Genomic DNA, 16,476 nt, shown 5'->3' with positions numbered 1-16,476 from the left:
TTTTGACTCCTTAACAAGTTATGTATTATGTTCAGGGTTTTGAAAACTATTGGTAGACTAGTATTCAGAAAAAGTCTTGCACATTTATTTTGTATAATAAAAATGTGAAAAAAAATTCTGTGAAGTATGGAAAGTTGCTCTGTGAGCTGGTAAAAGCTTATTGTAAGCTGCTGAAGGGGTTCTGGGAACAACCATATTTCGATAAGCTTGTTGGCTCATGAAATAATTCATGGTGCCCACTGCATTTGTCTAGTTGGGCCCTCATAGATCCATACCCCTTGGAAAGGCTACAGCTGTCTCTGCAGATGAACCAGGCCCCCAGAATTCCTCATTGCCCGCTGCCTACCACACCAACCTGAATGACTCCATCAGGGCTTTGTGGTGAAGGAAAAGAACTGTGAAACAAAAAATTTTCTTTTTTGAATAATTGAAACAACCAGTGAGGAAGGTGGTACAATTTGATATCTCTTGTGAAGGTTTTTAGGGACAGGGCTTTACATCCTAGTATGTTTGCTCTTCGTAGCTAAATTTTTTTAAGTGCTACTTTACTTAAAATTTTTTGTTTAGATTTTATACTGCAAGAACTTGAAATACAGCCTTTTAAATAAATCTGCAATGCTTGGCCTTTACCCAAAGTGAGCTTTTAGAGATGGGCATAAGGAAGTCTCTCTTTTTCTACCAAATCACACCCAGTTGTTTACTGCTCATCACATCAATCTAAGGTTCATTTCTTGAGCTAAGAGAGGCTTACAAGAGGGAGAACTCATTTTTGTCTTAGAAAATAATTCTGCATCTTAGATTCAATAACACTTAATGGGGTTAAGAATCGGTTTAAAGATAATGTTTTTCTTACAGTTTTCATAAACAGAGTTAAAGTATAAGTTTTAAGTTGATGAGGGCATATGTAAAGGGAAAAAAGGAATCATGTCTTGGTATAAGGTTTTTTTTCTCTCTCCTTTTCCATTAATTGCAAGAATATTGAGAGTTCATGCAAAATTCCAAACCAAGCTCCCATAGCAGCACTTAAATAATGTCTGCACACCATTTCCAGTTAGAACCAGTTTGTAATGCAATGCAATTTATGCCATCACCATAGAGTTACTTTAGTGATTTTAATTCTTTTGTATCAATTAACGTTGCCGTGGAAACAGTCTCTTGCTAATAATTACTTCCTTTTCACACACTTAATCAAAATCCAAAGGTGGATTTAAAGATTTGAAGCTGCTTGTCTTATTAATTTGCATTAAATTATTCAAGGACATTTCTGGATACGTATAGTTATTACTTTAGCAATAAATTCCAGTTCCCCCTGACTTCAAGCTATTTCTTACATTTCTGCCTAGAAGAAATCGTGGCTAAGAGATCACTTCTATTTTTTTTTTTTTTTGGAGCGGGGAACTCTTTCCTTCTGTTAAAAGAGAGGAGAGCACCAGCGTTTTTCATTTTGATCCCGCGGCACCAATTTTACCTTTGGGCAAACCGGGAGACAGGACGGGCGCGCTCCGGTCTTTGCGGCCCCCGCGAGCCGCCGTAGGCCGGGGAAGCCGGGATTGGCTGAGAAAGATAAGAGCGCTGCCTCGGCGGTTTCACTTTCAGTTTTGCCCGCTTGGTCAGCTGCGGCCGGTCTTGGCGGACACCTGGAATCGGACTTTGGATCCCGGCCCCGAGGTGAGCCAAGGGCCGTTCGCTGCCCGGGTGTCCCCGCGCTTGGGACAGGCCTTGGGGGGCAGCAGCCTCTGAAGGTGCCCGCGGGAGCGCGCACTCCAGAACCTGCAGCGGTGGGGCCCGGCGGCGCGCTCGCGCTCCTGGCGCCCGGACCGGCCCGGACATCGTGGTGGGCCGCCGGGTTGCCGAGCCCTTCCCCTAGGGGCGCCGGGGCCGCGCAGGCCGAACGGGCACTGGCCTGGGCCCGCCGGCTTGGCTCTCCCGGCCGCTCCTGATTGTCGAATTCCGCGGGGAACCCCGACATCAGCCTGGGAATCCGGCGGGAAAGCGGACCCTGCACCCAGGACCCGGTTTCCAGGGCTGCAGGGAATGCAGGCCTGCACTTCTTCGGTGTGCTTGCGCCTGACACCCAGGAACTGAGCTGGACTCTCTCACCGAGTCGTCAGGCTGGGCGTGGGGTACAGTGCGGCGTTGAGTCCTATCCCCGGGGCTTTTGTGTGTAGGTATGTGCGCGCGCGCTCCTAGCAGGTATTTTTAATGAGGGTGCCTAGTAGGATGATGCAGGTAAGGTTGAGGGTGGTTTAGTGTGTGCCCTACCTCCTAGTACACAACATTATTGTGGAAAAATGGGAAATACAGAAGAATTTAATGAAGAAAATATCCACTGAACCTTACACCTGCAATATCTGTATTTTACTTAACTATGTGCTGGTTTCTACTTGAGCAAAGACTGTCTTACCCCTTAACAATACATATGGTTTCCCCTTTGATTTAAAAGTTCTTCCCAAATATTATTTCTAATTTTGTATCTTCTTTTGATTGGCCACCTGTTCCATGATTGTGTAGGTCCCATGAATTACTCAACCAATTCCCGACTGTGGGACATGTAGAGTGTGTATGAAATTTTGCTTCATTTTAGCATCCCAGATAATACTTAGGTGATTAAAGTTTTTTTCAAAAACTGTATTTCAGATTATTTACTTGGACTAGATTTGAGAAGTGAAAGTATCAGAATAGGTGCTGTGTTCCGGTAAGGCCCTTTTAGGTTTTCATACATATTGCCAAATTGTTTTCCAAAAGGATTTTAGTAGTTTACATCATGCGTGCATGACTCTGCCTGTTTTGCCAGACGTGTGATAGCTGCAGCCAGCGAAATTGAGCATCCCGTTGGGGATTTTTTTTCTTTCTTTTTATGATGATGCCTGGCAGTTCCACTTGCTTGAATATTTGTGCAGGAATCTTCAGAGGATTGTTAATGTGAATGTGTTTATATACTATTGGAGTCACTACATAGGCTGACTGAGTGTTAGATCAGCACCTCAGTGATCATCAAGCATAACTCCCTTATTTTGCAAATGAGGGACCTGGGGACTTGAGAGGTGAAATGATGAGTTATCCAAGGCACACAGTAATTAAGTAGCAGAGCTGGGATTAGAACTCAGGTTGCCTGCCTCCCAAGTGAGTACTCTATGCTGCATTGGGTGGTCTCTCACTAAACTGTGGTATACTCAGTGTTAGAATTTTAAAAGATTTTTATGTCACTTCGGTTATTCTGCCCATTTAGAATTTTGCCAAGTAAGAGGTTTTAATCATCTGAGGGATCTGTAATGCTGAAAAATGGGAAAATGACCGTTTTCATGCCCTGGACTAGTAGAAGTCCTTTATTTAGAATGCAACTCCTTCAAGATATTTTGCCACTTATTTTCAGATTCTCCGTATGTTGAAACAAGATATCTAATAAGTTATAATTTGTACTCTTACCATCTCATGAGAATTTAACTACTTGTTCTCATTTATTATACCTTGAAGCGTTTTTTAAAACTCTTTACTGCTTTAAGATCAGAGAACAGTGGTTTTTTTGATTTAGGGCCTATAGCAGAGTTTCTCATCCTCAGTTGCCATTTGGGCCAGAGCACCCTTTGTTGTGCAGGGCCTCCTATGCTTTGTAGAAGGGTAAGCAGCATCCCTGGCCTCTGCCTGTTAGACACCAGCCGCACCACCCTCCTCAGTCAAGAAAGTCCAGAATGTCTCCATACATTTCCAGATGTTCCCAGGGTGGGGGGCAAATCACCCCTGCTGAAGAACCACTTGTTTATAGGAGTTGTTTGGAGGACTTTAATATATAAATTACAGTGTCTGGAGAGTCTGACAGGAATCTGTATCATAACAAGCATGTCTGTTGTTGGGGATGCAGCTGATTCTTGGACAACGAAAACATTTCTCTTTTCTCCCTCTTTCGTGTCGTGGTCAGTAGTAGAAATATTACTGTGCTACAGCTGTGTAAGTGCATAGGTGATACTATACTAGCCACTGTACCCATAGTTTGGGGTCGGAGAGGAAGGGGCAAAAGTTTTCCTTGGCACAGCCCTTAAATGCCTCCTCCACAGGCTTGGCGGTGTCTTTAGGTACGAGGGATACCAAATGAGCAAGACGTTTTTCCCCGTCCTCGAGAAGCTTAGAACCTACTGTGAGAGGCTGGTCAGGAAACAGGAAAGCTGCAAAATAGCCCGAGAAGGGTCATGCCTGAGAGAGGAGAGGGCTGCTCAGAGGGCACAGATTCGGGTGGCCCTTGGGAGAGAGGAGGGAAAGGGAACCCCTGCCGCAGGGGGTGGGGTTGGTGTAACTAATGCCTTCTGAAGAGGGCTGACCACATCTGGGAAGAAAGATCTTCAGGGAGCTGTCCTCCGGGTTTGGTGCCCTCTCAGACACTGAAGTTATTGTCTACAGCTGCATTTACTGGGTTGTAGTGTTACGTTTCATGGCAATCTCTTGCTTGTCAAATTTTTTTTACCCTGAACTGTAAATACTCTGAGAGTAGGTGAAAGCCGACAGGTAAACTGCCAAAGAACAAGGATTTTCCTGTTTTCTGCTCAATGACATTAATCAAAATCACGTAAAATGCATTTCTTTCCTTTGACCATCATACTTCAGTGCAGGCTGATCTATAGTACTTTGTTACTTGGGTATATTCGCCCACTGCTACTCCCCAGCTCCATCTCTGATTGTCTCTATGGCCATTCCCAGGTTTAACAGGAGAATCTTGACGTATCCCAAAGGGCAGCTGGACCTTTGAAAGGGCTTGGGCTTTGGGATCAAGCCTTTGTTTTGCTTACCACCTCACAGGGGTACCATGTGAATTGCTCATGAATCTAACAGGGCCTGGCACATAGCTGGGTGAATAAAATTTGGTTCCTTTCCACTCATTCTTTTACTAAAAAAAAAAAAACATCTCTGTAGGGCAGTTTGTGGATGTTCTCATACCAGACCTCTGACTAGCTTCTGAGAGAAAATATACTGCCTCTGACTTAATGACCATTTATGAAAATAAGTTATTTAAAACAAGCCTGTGTAGGAGTCAGGGGAGGGAGAGGAGGCATGGGTGGTGATTATGGATTTAATTTTGAAGAGAGGAGTTTTATCAAGGTGACCCAGCAGAAAGGAGGCCTTTTTCCCTCTTAATATGTTTATGGTTCAGGAGCTTTTCTCTTGCCTCAGAAATGGTCAGAACTATTCTTTCTGCCTTACTCAGTTTAAAAGATGAACACTTAAAATTGTGTGAGCCAAGCAATGGTAAAAATTGTGATGGTTTGACCAGTTCCTTCATAGAAACTGGATGTGTGGGTAAGTCATTAAGTAACAGTGGGTACCAAGGAAGCCTAGTGAAGGTGAATGTCAAAGATACGGTCTCCTACAGTGATGGGTAAAGTGTGGTGGAAGCAACCATCCTCTTTCCAAATAACTGGGAACATTTCTTTTTCAAGAGATTTAGCAGAATGTATGTTCTAGAGAATAAATGAAAAGCTGGGTATTAGTCTCTCCTTTCATGTGGCTTACAGTCTTTTGAGAGAAAAAAGACTTGTACAGAATATTATAAAAGAGCAAATAGTGACAGGTTATATCTGATAGAACCAGATGTGAAACCTGATGCCAGAACTGAGTGAGATGGCCCATCTCCACCGTGCCATCTGAAGTGGAAAGTGGCACTCGTGCAAGTCTCTGCTTAAAACCCTCCCGTTCCCCATTTCTGGCACAGTCCTTCCTGTACCTGCTAGTTCCTAAGAATTTCCTGGTTGTATGCAAACAGATACCTGGATTCTCCTCCAGAACCACTGAATTAGAGTCTCCCAAAGGATCCAAAAGATCCATGTCTGGGAACTCGTCTAGAGACGCAAGCCCACGCTCTGTTAGCTTGACTTGCCACACTTCGCATGAATGTGGCCGCCTCCCTTCCGTGGCTGCATCTTGACCTCCTTGTCTGTGTAGCATTTTCTCCTCAAACCCAAACACTGCCTGGTGCCTTTGCTAAGATTTCACTCCTTTCAGCTGGTGGACACCTTCTTCACATTCAGATCAGGTATCACCTCCAAAAGCCTTCTTTGATCTGCCAAGCCTGAGCTAATTGAGTCTTCTCTTTGTGCTTTTCTCTGCATGATGCTATCCAAATACAAACAACTTCTAAAAAAATTCTCCATTTACATGTTTTCTGCCTGCTTGGAGTGTAAACTGTGAGGGCCCAAAGCCCTGTCTTACTGGTGTTACACCCCCAACCTATGTATGTGCCTGACACTAAGTGATGCATGAAAGTTTGAAGTGTTGAATTCCTTCAGGAAGAGATGAGGGTTAATTGGAGTAAAGATGAGGCTTAATGGGAGAGGTGTGATATCTGTTGAGCTTAGAAGAATATATCTGTCTTTTTCAGAAAGGTGAGGAAAGATAATATTAATAACATTTTAAAAATAATACATCAGCTAAACAACTAATAGTCTAGGTTTGTATTCTTTTCTGTCATTGACTTGTCTCTGTGGACAAAATGGTTAATAATATCCCTGTGTCTTGCCCATGGGTTTCAGCCCCATGCGAGTTCACTATGGATTCAGTGTGACCAAAGAGATGACAGTAGAACGTTCTTGGGATGAAAGGGTTATACCCAGCTGTATTCCCACAGTGGCAGGTCAGTCACTAAAATCCCGTCCACTCAGAGCGAGTCTGTATGCAGCAAGCCCGTCTCTGCTTCTGGGCCCCTCTGCCTGCACAGCCCTCCTCTGGGCCTCTGTCCTCGGCACTGCCACCACTCCAGCCTCTGCTCTGCCCTCTTGCAGCCATGCCACCGTGTCACCCAGAGCACTGGGTGGAGCTCTTTATATAGTCAATAACGACGCATTGCCCACATGTGTGTAGTGAGCTAGCCAACCAGGGCCAGGTGAGAATCCTGGCCACAGGAACCTTCATTTTATCCACACCTGTAAACTGGGTTTTCACAAAATTCAGTGATTTTTTTAAACACAAAAATAAAGAGCTAGTTTTTTATCTCAGTCTTACACATGAAGAAACTGGCATAATGGGATTTATTTAACACCTGGTAGGAAATGAACCAAAGACTCATGAGTTGAGTCTATCAGGCCTTCAGAGTTAACAGTTCTCTAGACCTGTTCACCCACAAAACAGCTCGTGTTCTGGACATAAATAAAGCATTTTATAGACGAATGAGAAAATTTGTTTGCTTTTACTAAACTCATTAAAGTTACTAAATCTATTACAGCCATTACTTTGTAATTTTTTTTCTTGTGCTCAAAACAGCGTAAATGAAATTGTTGTATGTACAATCTGAGTGCTGACCAGATGGCGGTTGTCCTGAGCAGTAGTTGTAATTTCACTTGTCTGTTGAGACTATAGCTAAAAAACTAAACTGGCAATTCAGTGGAAAATTTAAATTAAAATTTGCTGAGCAAAATAAGCAGTTGATCACATTAAAAATCTTCCAAGTCTTGGGGAGATATAGTGGGTGGGGGTGGTCCATATAACAGCCCAGAATTCAAGAGGGGTTTTTGAAATTGGTATTTACTTTTATTTAACTTGGGTTGTTGGCTTTTCTTGAGTCAAGAAAATTATTTTACTTACATTGCGATCACCTGTTTACTCATGCCCTTTAAACAAGAGTTTAAATTATTCTAGAGTCTAAGTTCTTTAAGGTCAGAGCTTGTGCGTAGGATATGTTTTTAAATTTCCTTGCAAATATGTGTATATTTGAACGTACACATATTTGTTGAACAAATAAAAAGCCTCCCATACTGGCTTGCCCTAACTTCGGAGCCTGCACAGATTCACTTCTAGAAAATCTCCAGTGTTCCTAACCCTGAATCAGATCTATGAGTGGGTGGACTTGGTGTGAAATAAGCAGTGCTATTTATAGAAGAAAGTTTAATGGAAATTTTGTTTGAAAACAAACAATTGAGTTCTTGAGAAGAGTTCTTAAAATACTGTATCCATACTAATTTTTAAGTGTCAGTGCTAATGGCTATTAATAATAGTGATGCTGAGAAACCAAAAAATTAATTTCTAAAGTCTTTTTATTCTCAGTTTTTGCTTATGTAAGTAGTTTGTTACAATCATTTTACCAGTATATTTTTAAAGAGAGAGAGAGAGAGAGAGAACTTAAGATGAGTTTTGAAGGGAGTAATGGGCAACTGTGTCTGGTCTGTTGATAGGAGTGTGTAGTACTCTGTGTTTCAGACCCTTATTAAACTTGAATTTTAAGACTTTTTCTCTATCATATAGAGTATGTATCTGCTGTAATTATAGTAGAGTAAATCAAAGTCTTTGGCTGTGTTAGCAAGTTTAAAGAGTCTGTATATTAGCTAGTTTAAGGAATCTGTGTAAGGTTGTGACTAAGAGCTTGGGCTGGCTGGCTTTGTCACCTGGAGCAGGATGTTTAACCCTTTCTGTGTCTGTTTCTTCATCTTTAAAATGAGAATTAAAAACAATGCCTACCTGATAGGGTGGTGAGGTTTAAATGGATTAATACATGGAAAGTGCTTATATAAATGCTGTCATGTAGTACACCTAAATATTAGTGCTCAATTATGAGTATTATTATTATTGGGATACTGTTTTGGCATCAGTTTTTTGCAAATATGTTTCCATTATATAACATCGACTTCAAAATATGACTGGCGCTTGAATGTTGGTTCTGTAACAGTTGGGGGCAAATTATTTGATCTTTCTGTGTCCTTATTTTCACTAGCAAAATGAGGATATTAAAACTGTCCCAGAGATCTTACAAAGATTAAATTTGATGATGTTTATAAGGTTCTTAGGAGTATGCTCAGCACATAATAAGCTTTCAGTAAATGGTGGAGGTAGTAGGGGTTGAATGGTATGCTGACTGAGATAGCAGTGGCAAGTGATTGAGACCAGGGGCTCCATGCACGCAGGGTTTCCTCTTTGAGGAGTCCTGGGGTTGTGGGGACTGGATGAGATAGTGCGTGGAAGACACGTAGCTTAGTATCTGGCTCATAGGCAGTACTGAAAGCATGTTAGCTGTCATATTGTGGTAGCAGTGGAATAATGTGGAGTCTTCATGTGTGGTCCTTTGATACCTGATTTCCTATAAAAATGTTAGGGGCTTCAAGGCTCTTCGTTGAATAATTAACTTCAGTCTTTACCTTTATTGTTCCTTTCAGATTTCTGATCAGGATTGTTGCCATGAGTCTGCGGAAGCAAACCCCCAGTGACTTCTTAAAGCAAATCATTGGACGGCCGGTGGTGGTAAAATTAAATTCTGGAGTGGATTATCGAGGTATTGTTTTCATGCCTCATCCTCAGTGGTCTGACTAAATAAGTAAATGTGACTTACTGATTTTTATTTATCTCTTAAACGTACCCAGCGGACCACAAAGGCATTGGTTGTCAGCAGTTTGTGCGTCCATTTCTTTTCCTGCCTCGAGCTGGTTCTTTTAGAGACACAACTCTGCCAGCAGAGTGCGCGCTTCTGACTTTGTGTGATTTGTGTGACTCCCGCCTCCTGTCTGCTCTGAGACTGAGTGCGCCGAAGCCCCCTAGTAAAAGCCAGGGCTTCCTGTCACCCGACGCATGAATAACTGGGTGCTGAAGAACACCATGGTGAAGCAGCATTTGTTTTTGCAGAAGTATTCAAAATTGGCAAGCAGGTGTTCAGAGAGTGTTGTTTTACAACGTGAACTTCTCCCTCAGACAGTGTGTGGGGTAGCCAGCGACACCTCTGTACTTAAAGCAATGCAGTGCACACTGTTGACAACACCGCTATACAGAATGCTCTCACTTTGTAGTTAAGTCAGCAAAACAAAACAAAAAACCCCACCCAGCTCTCTGTTCTTATAGAGAATGCTTTTTAAGAGGCTGGGACACTACTGAAATAAACACTGTGGGAGGAATGGTGTCAAATCCCTTTACCAATTTGGACCTGTCTCCATATAAGCATAATTTACATAAATGGGATCAGCTGTACATGCACCCTGATTTATATATATATATATGCACGCGTGCACACACACACACACGTATACAAAATATTTAAAAGATGCATTCAGTTCTCTGACAATATAGTGTTTAATATAGTTAAGTTACTGGATTCCTAATTTTCCAAGATTAAAATATGTTAAATTACCTGGAACATTTCCCAGGTGCAGATAACTAATTCATTAGCAGAGTTTTATGGCCTTTCCTTGGTCTCTTTTCTGGATAATAATGGTAATCTTTGAGTTTTGTCTTCTTTTCCACCCATGCAAATTGCATTTTATTGAGAGCTTACTGTGTGTCCAAAGTGTGTTAATCGCTTTGATTTTCATTTTATCTTCACATAAATTCCTTGAGATCTCTGTTGATTATTCCCACTTAGTAAGGAGAGATTGGACTCAAGCTGGACTCGGAAGCCTCTGCTGTTTATGCACTGCCTTAGTTTCCTGACATTAACAACAAATCTCCAGTTTAATTTAACTTTTATAGTTGAACTAATGGATTTATACTGAATGCTGAGATATTATAAAGTCTCTATGTACTGCTCCTCATCTGTGTACTTTTAATGAGCCCAAAGGAGGTGACAGACTTCTAGAGATCTCTGTATGTTCAGCACTGGATTAGGATGGGACTTGATTCAGTATTTTCTCAGTACCCACTTCATCGAGAAAATCAACCAGCCTGAGCCTGTTGCTCTTTAGGGAAAGTTTTTCTACTTATAAAGGTAATATGTATGTTTTTTCTTTTCCTTTTTAGAAATTTCAAAGCAAATAATGGAGAAAAGTATATAGAAGAAAGCAAAATTCCCCGAATTCTACCATTCAGAAATAATCAGCTTTACCAATTTGGACCTGTCTCCATATAAGCATAATTTACATAAATGGGATCAGCTGTACATGCACCCTGATTTATATATATATATATGCACGCGTGCACACACACACACACACGTATACAAAATATTTAAAAGATGCATTCAGTTCTCTGACAATATAGTGTTTAATGGCTGCATAGGCGTATACACCATGTGGGTGTACCACAGGCATTTTTTTTTTTATCCAGTTTCCTATTAATGGACATTCATGTGAATACCAATTTTTTGCTATTATAAGTAACTCTGTTCCTTCAGCATCTGTCTTGAGCACTTGTCCAGGCATCTCTTGAGCGTACATTCCCTGAGCTAGGATCTCAGAGAGCATGCCGCACGGCCCTCCCCACGGTGGATGGGTTCGCTCTTCTCCAGCGCTTGCCAACCCTGGTGTTGGCCTTTGTTTCCACCTTTTCCATTCTAGTTGGCCACAAATCATATTTCATTCTATTTATATTTCTTTGTTTATTAGAGGTTGGATAACCTTTCACATGGGTAGTAACCATAATTTTTTCCCTTTTATGAATGTCTATTCATAGCCTCTGTACTTCTTAAAGCAAAATGTTGCACACTCTTGAGACCATTACTACAAAGAACGCTCTTATTTTGTGGTTTAACAAAAAATTAAGCAAACAAAAAACCCAGCTCTCTATAGCAGTTGCTCCTTAAGTTTGAAGAAAACTCTATGTTTGCTGTTAACTCAGAGTAGCTTATCCCTTACAGAAAGGAGGGGGTTTTAATGACAACCCTTTTCTTAAGGAAACCTTTATTATAAGAAAAGTTGTTTTTATAAGAAGTGAACATTTCATTTTGACAGTTTTCAAAGATTTGCATATCACTTCTCAAGCTTCTTGCTTACATATGATTATTGTTTAGACATAAAATAATACAGCAGAAAATAAACTGTGGAGTTGTATCTTAAACTTTTATTTTGATAGGAAACAGTTGTGAATTGTTCACAGTCCATTCTGATTCTTTGAAAGTTTACAGCTTCTAGCACAATTCCATGAGATTAATGTCTTGTGCTTTCATTACACACACACAATTTTGAAAAGAAACTTTTTTGTTTAGAGGATAATGGGGGCAGAGAGAGAGAGTGAGGAGCATATTAACAAAGTTAAGAATAAATGAAGCTATCGAATTGGTTAATTAAATCAAATTTTTAGTATTTTCACTTGATTTTTTTTTTCTTGAAAATAACACTTAAGTTAGAGATTCAGAGGCTCGTAAGTATTTTCATCTTTTGAAAAAAACTCAGGTCAAATTTGACAAAATTTATACCATCCTAACACAATTAAAAAGATTTTCTGTGTCCTTGAAAGCTCCCTCAAATGTTTTTGGCTATTTTTCTATATTAGTTTGGATTTGAAAATATTCTAACTGTAACAAAACAGAAAGGGATGTGTTACAATGCAGTATGTTGCCCTGTATTCTCAAGCTGCTCTTCACTGTGGATCATAGTTTTAAGATGTTCTTTCAGGAGCACCTGCTGTCTCCTCTTCTGCTATTTTAACGAATTGTGGAGACTTCCTCTTAACCCTAAAGTACATTCATCTGCTGCAGTAGATGTTGTGAAAGAATGAAATAAATCTGCCAAACCCATATTTCACTTAGTAGCTAAAGTAAGAAATGCCACACAAAGTGAGGAGTCCTGGCTGATGGTCATCTGTGCCTGCATAATTGCCCACTCCTGTTAATAGCTTTTAAGAACAGTGTTTTATTTTGAATATGCTTGGTACTTTGCTTTTGTAAAGGCTGTAAAAGTTGCTGTTCATCATACATACCATGAAGGACGTGATTGTTGTTTTTCCTGACAGCACTGGGTGCACAGCTGCTTTTCTGCTGTATGTTTGTTAGCCGTCATTCAGATTGGCATAGAGTACAGACATTTTCTTAATAGAGCTTCAGTCTATTGATTTTCATTTGCAGTGTGAATTTTTATATTAAGCATGTAAGAGCTACTGAATAAAGAGATTGTCAGCTTTAAGGTATACTCGGTAATTTCCGACTCTTATGTGCTTCGTGTATCTTCTCTTTGACTAACTGTCTCTAGGGGTCCTGGCTTGCCTGGATGGCTACATGAATATAGCCTTGGAACAGACAGAGGAATACGTAAATGGGCAACTGAAGAATAAGTACGGGGATGCATTTATCCGAGGAAACAATGGTAATATTCCTTCACTCTACAGTTTTACAACATCTAAAACAAGTTGTTTGTTTATAATTAGGGTCACCAGCAGGTTTTCTAGGTAATTTTAAAGTTCAGTTGTAGTTTTGCTTTCTTTATCTTAACATTCTTGGGTCTTCATTGTGACCAGTTCTTTTTTAGATGCTTCATGGAATTTTGAAATTAGAAATTCTCTCCTTCCCTCTTTGTACTAAAGGAGGAACTGAGGGGCACTGGTATACTGACCCAGAACTCTCTTCTCTTTAATACAATTTATTATATCCCCTTAACACTGCGTCTCACACTGGAGGTTGGGGCTGTAAGAATGGCCACTGTTTCCCACTGTCTTTGGTTTGTGTTATTTGGCAGTTGCTTTTCCAGTTCGTCCTTCTCTGTGAAGCATTCAAATGCTTTTGGTGGAAATGTTGTCCTTTAGTTTGGTGAAAATGACAAGATAGGAAGAAGTTCTAAAGTTACTCAGCTTTGTAATAGCTGATACATTGCTGTGATTATTGTGGTTACTTTTAAGTACCTCATTTAAAAACACATCAATAAATACCTGAATTTTTCAGGGGAAAGGGAAAGACATCAAAACTAGGGGAATACTCCCTTGACCTGTCCACTTTTGATCCCATCCTCCAAATGGAGCTCTGGGACTCTGAGCTCTGATATTTTTTATTGCTGTGCATTGCTTTAGTTCTGCATAACTTCTTAAACCCTTTTAACAGTGGATCTCTTCTTTGCAATGAACTAAACATCCTGACTTTTATTGTAGCTATTCTGTATCCTGTTCTTACAGTACCATATTGCTTCACATATCTTTATATACATCTTTGGCTTGCTTTCTAGGCCTTCCAGCAAGAAGAATTTCTTCTCTATTTTTCATACTATTCTTCCTGACGCCCTCCATTTACGAGGAAATGTTACAACCTTCCCCCATCTCAAGACAGCAGATAGCGGCAGTCAGCTGCAGAGTCTGTGGGTGGTGGTAATAGGGTGGACCCTGTCGTGTGATTACTACATCTAGGACCTGTCCCGTTTCCCTGGGGTGTCACCCTGTCATTCGGGTAGTTCCCTTCATGTAGCTTTTCCATGACATAACTAGTGGTAGTTACCTTTAGACTCCCAGATTCACCATCATGGCCTTTGAAGAGGATCCTGACATACTTAATTAGCCTGTGCTTTTTTCAAGTTCTATCTTCATGGTCACTTTGAACCAGCCTTTCAGAATCTGAGTAGGCACAGGGGGGTGAGGTGGCATAGGGATGCCCCTCTGGTGGAAGCTGGGCCTAGGTGGCCCAGCCATCGCACTCCGTCTTGTTCTTGTATACCGCACATACTCAGAGAGTTCAGTTTGGGCGGTGCACACGGGTCCTCATGGGAAGACCATAGCTAACCATGGACCCCACCAAAGGTTGGCACTTGAACCAGGAACTCACAATAAAGAGTTTGGTATCTTTAAAAAACATGAACTCCTCAGCTCTTGTTTATCCTGTTGCAATTAAAAAAGCATATTGTTTGGTTAAGAGTTTATATTAGGGTGATGAATGAAAATACGTTCTTTATTCTTAACCTGAAGTCTAGTAGATTTACTAATTTACTTTACTATAAGTACAATTATTATACCTATAATTACAAAACATTCTTGGATTCCAGGGACATTTACATACATTTTATTTTATTCTCCTGGTCACAATTTACAAAGTCAGTCAGAGCTAAGGCTGGAACACAGTCCTCGTGTAAGACATCAAACCCAAGTCTAGGTTTATAACATTAGTCTTATGGTAGCTCTAGACTTTAATGTGTGGTATGAAAATTCCTTTTAAATTTACAGAGTTGGTAGGCCAAAATCTGTTTTCTTTTAAAACTTGCTTTTATGATACTTAAGTTTTTTCCATTTATTTTTTTCTTTTCAGTGTTGTACATAAGTACACAGAAGAGAAGGATGTGAAGACACCCAAGAAGGCAGTGCTTTTCAATACTAGATATATTTTTTTATGAGATTGTTTGGTTCTTTTGTGATGTAAATTGTCCTATTTCATAATAGTTGGTAATTTTTCACTGTCATGTAAGAAAGATAAATGTATAAAATTGTGGATTTAATTGTAAAGAGTCCTTTGATATTTAAGTTTCAGCCATTTTTTGCCTCTGTGTCAGAGTGCAGAATGCAAAACCAATCTTTCTCCTACACAATTTTCAACTGAAGTGTCAAGCAGTGTTATTTGATTTGATTGTTTTACTTACTCAACTGACTAAAATGATGCATATGATTGAAACATTTTGGAGGTGTTTTCTTTATCCCCCCTTCTGCTCGCCATACAGAGTACTTGAGGGAAAATGTTCACGAGGGCACCCAGTTTCATTCTGCGGCTGACAAGGCCCGTGAGGCCAGAACTTCAGCCTCTGATTCAGTCACCTACATGGAAAATGGCATCAGGGATCTACACAGTGACACTGCCACAAAAGGAGTGGGAGTCCAGTCACACTGGGGGGAGACTGTGGTGTGCCGGTGCGCCAGTATGGAAATGCTCCATTCCGCCAAGCCCGTCTGTAGCCTCCCTGCATCCCCTCCTGCGCAGTCAGACTTGCTGGATTTTCCTCCTCCCTCGGGCGTGTTGGCATCAGTGTCATCCTCTCATTTTATGAATACGGGGAGGAGCCATTCCCGTCCTCCTGTCTGCCAGTCATTTACATTAAAGCAAAGCCTAGAGTTTGTAAACTTACTCAGGTCCCCATTGGTAAACCATGATGGGGGGAGAATTCTGCCTCCCTCCTGCTTAGGGAGGAGGGGCTTTCAGGAACCCTCTCAAATCCAAGCTGTGTGTGAGTGACCTGCAGGAGCTGAGCACAGAGCCTTCACAGGGTTTGGCAAAGGTGGCCCCTCTGTATGTGACTCCTGCTGAGAGGGTTTTCACAGTTTATTAATGAGATTTCCACAACCTTGTTTTATTCTCAGCAGTTTACGCTGTCTCTAGGAACAACAAATACATCTGGGCACTGTGGCTGAATGAGCACCAGACAATTATGTGAATGTTGTGTTGGCCGCCTTTCTCCCTCTCTCCCCGATCTAAACAGCATTCCTGGTCCAGGAGCCAGTGGTGTAATTTTAAACAATTGCTGGGTTGAAGGATGTAGGGACAGGATAGGAAAGGAGGGAGGAAAGAGGTGGTGCTGGTCCTGGAAAAGTAGATTTGGCATTTCATCTTGTTTTGTTTTAAAGATGGAGTAATTAAAAGCAATTATATTTTAATTAATAACTCAGGGAAGGTGAGCAGAAACATTTCACAAGGTTTTACTGTGTACATGGCAAAAACACAACACTTGATGTTATGCTTCAGTAATTTATCACCTCTTGACAGGCGCTTGTAAAGGGTCCAGACTGTTAAGTACAAATCTCCAGGACAACTTTTTTCCCCCAAGTGGTGTGTCAGTCATAAACAATCCCCCGATCTCAGTTGTTTGAAACAGCAGATGGTTCTCAGTCGTGTTCTCTGTCTGCATGGCC

The 16,476-nt window shown here is 41.0% G+C and overlaps 1 protein-coding gene across 2 annotated transcripts; it reads left to right on the top strand.

The window, feature by feature from the left end:
* Positions 1-1,515: 1,515 nt before the first annotated feature.
* Positions 1,516-15,247, top strand: LSM6 (LSM6 homolog, U6 small nuclear RNA and mRNA degradation associated). 2 transcript variants are annotated; one of them, XM_037024708.2, is made up of 4 exons: positions 1,516-1,668; positions 9,126-9,241; positions 12,858-12,971; positions 14,888-15,247. In XM_037024708.2, the coding sequence occupies exons 2-4, from the start codon at positions 9,148-9,150 to the stop codon at positions 14,920-14,922; spliced, it is 243 nt and encodes an 80-aa protein (XP_036880603.1). In that variant the 5' UTR covers positions 1,516-1,668; positions 9,126-9,147; the 3' UTR covers positions 14,923-15,247. The 2 variants fall into 2 exon arrangements, with proteins under 2 accessions (XP_036880603.1, XP_036880604.1); XM_037024709.2 differs by lacking the exon at positions 1,516-1,668 and adding an exon at positions 1,693-2,168.
* The last annotated feature ends 1,229 nt before the right edge of the window (positions 15,248-16,476 follow it).

Source organism: Manis javanica, chromosome 3 (genome assembly GCF_040802235.1).
Source record: "Manis javanica isolate MJ-LG chromosome 3, MJ_LKY, whole genome shotgun sequence".
NCBI classification, from domain to species: Eukaryota; Metazoa; Chordata; class Mammalia; order Pholidota; family Manidae; genus Manis; species Manis javanica.
This window is presented reverse-complemented; position numbering and strand designations above follow the sequence as displayed.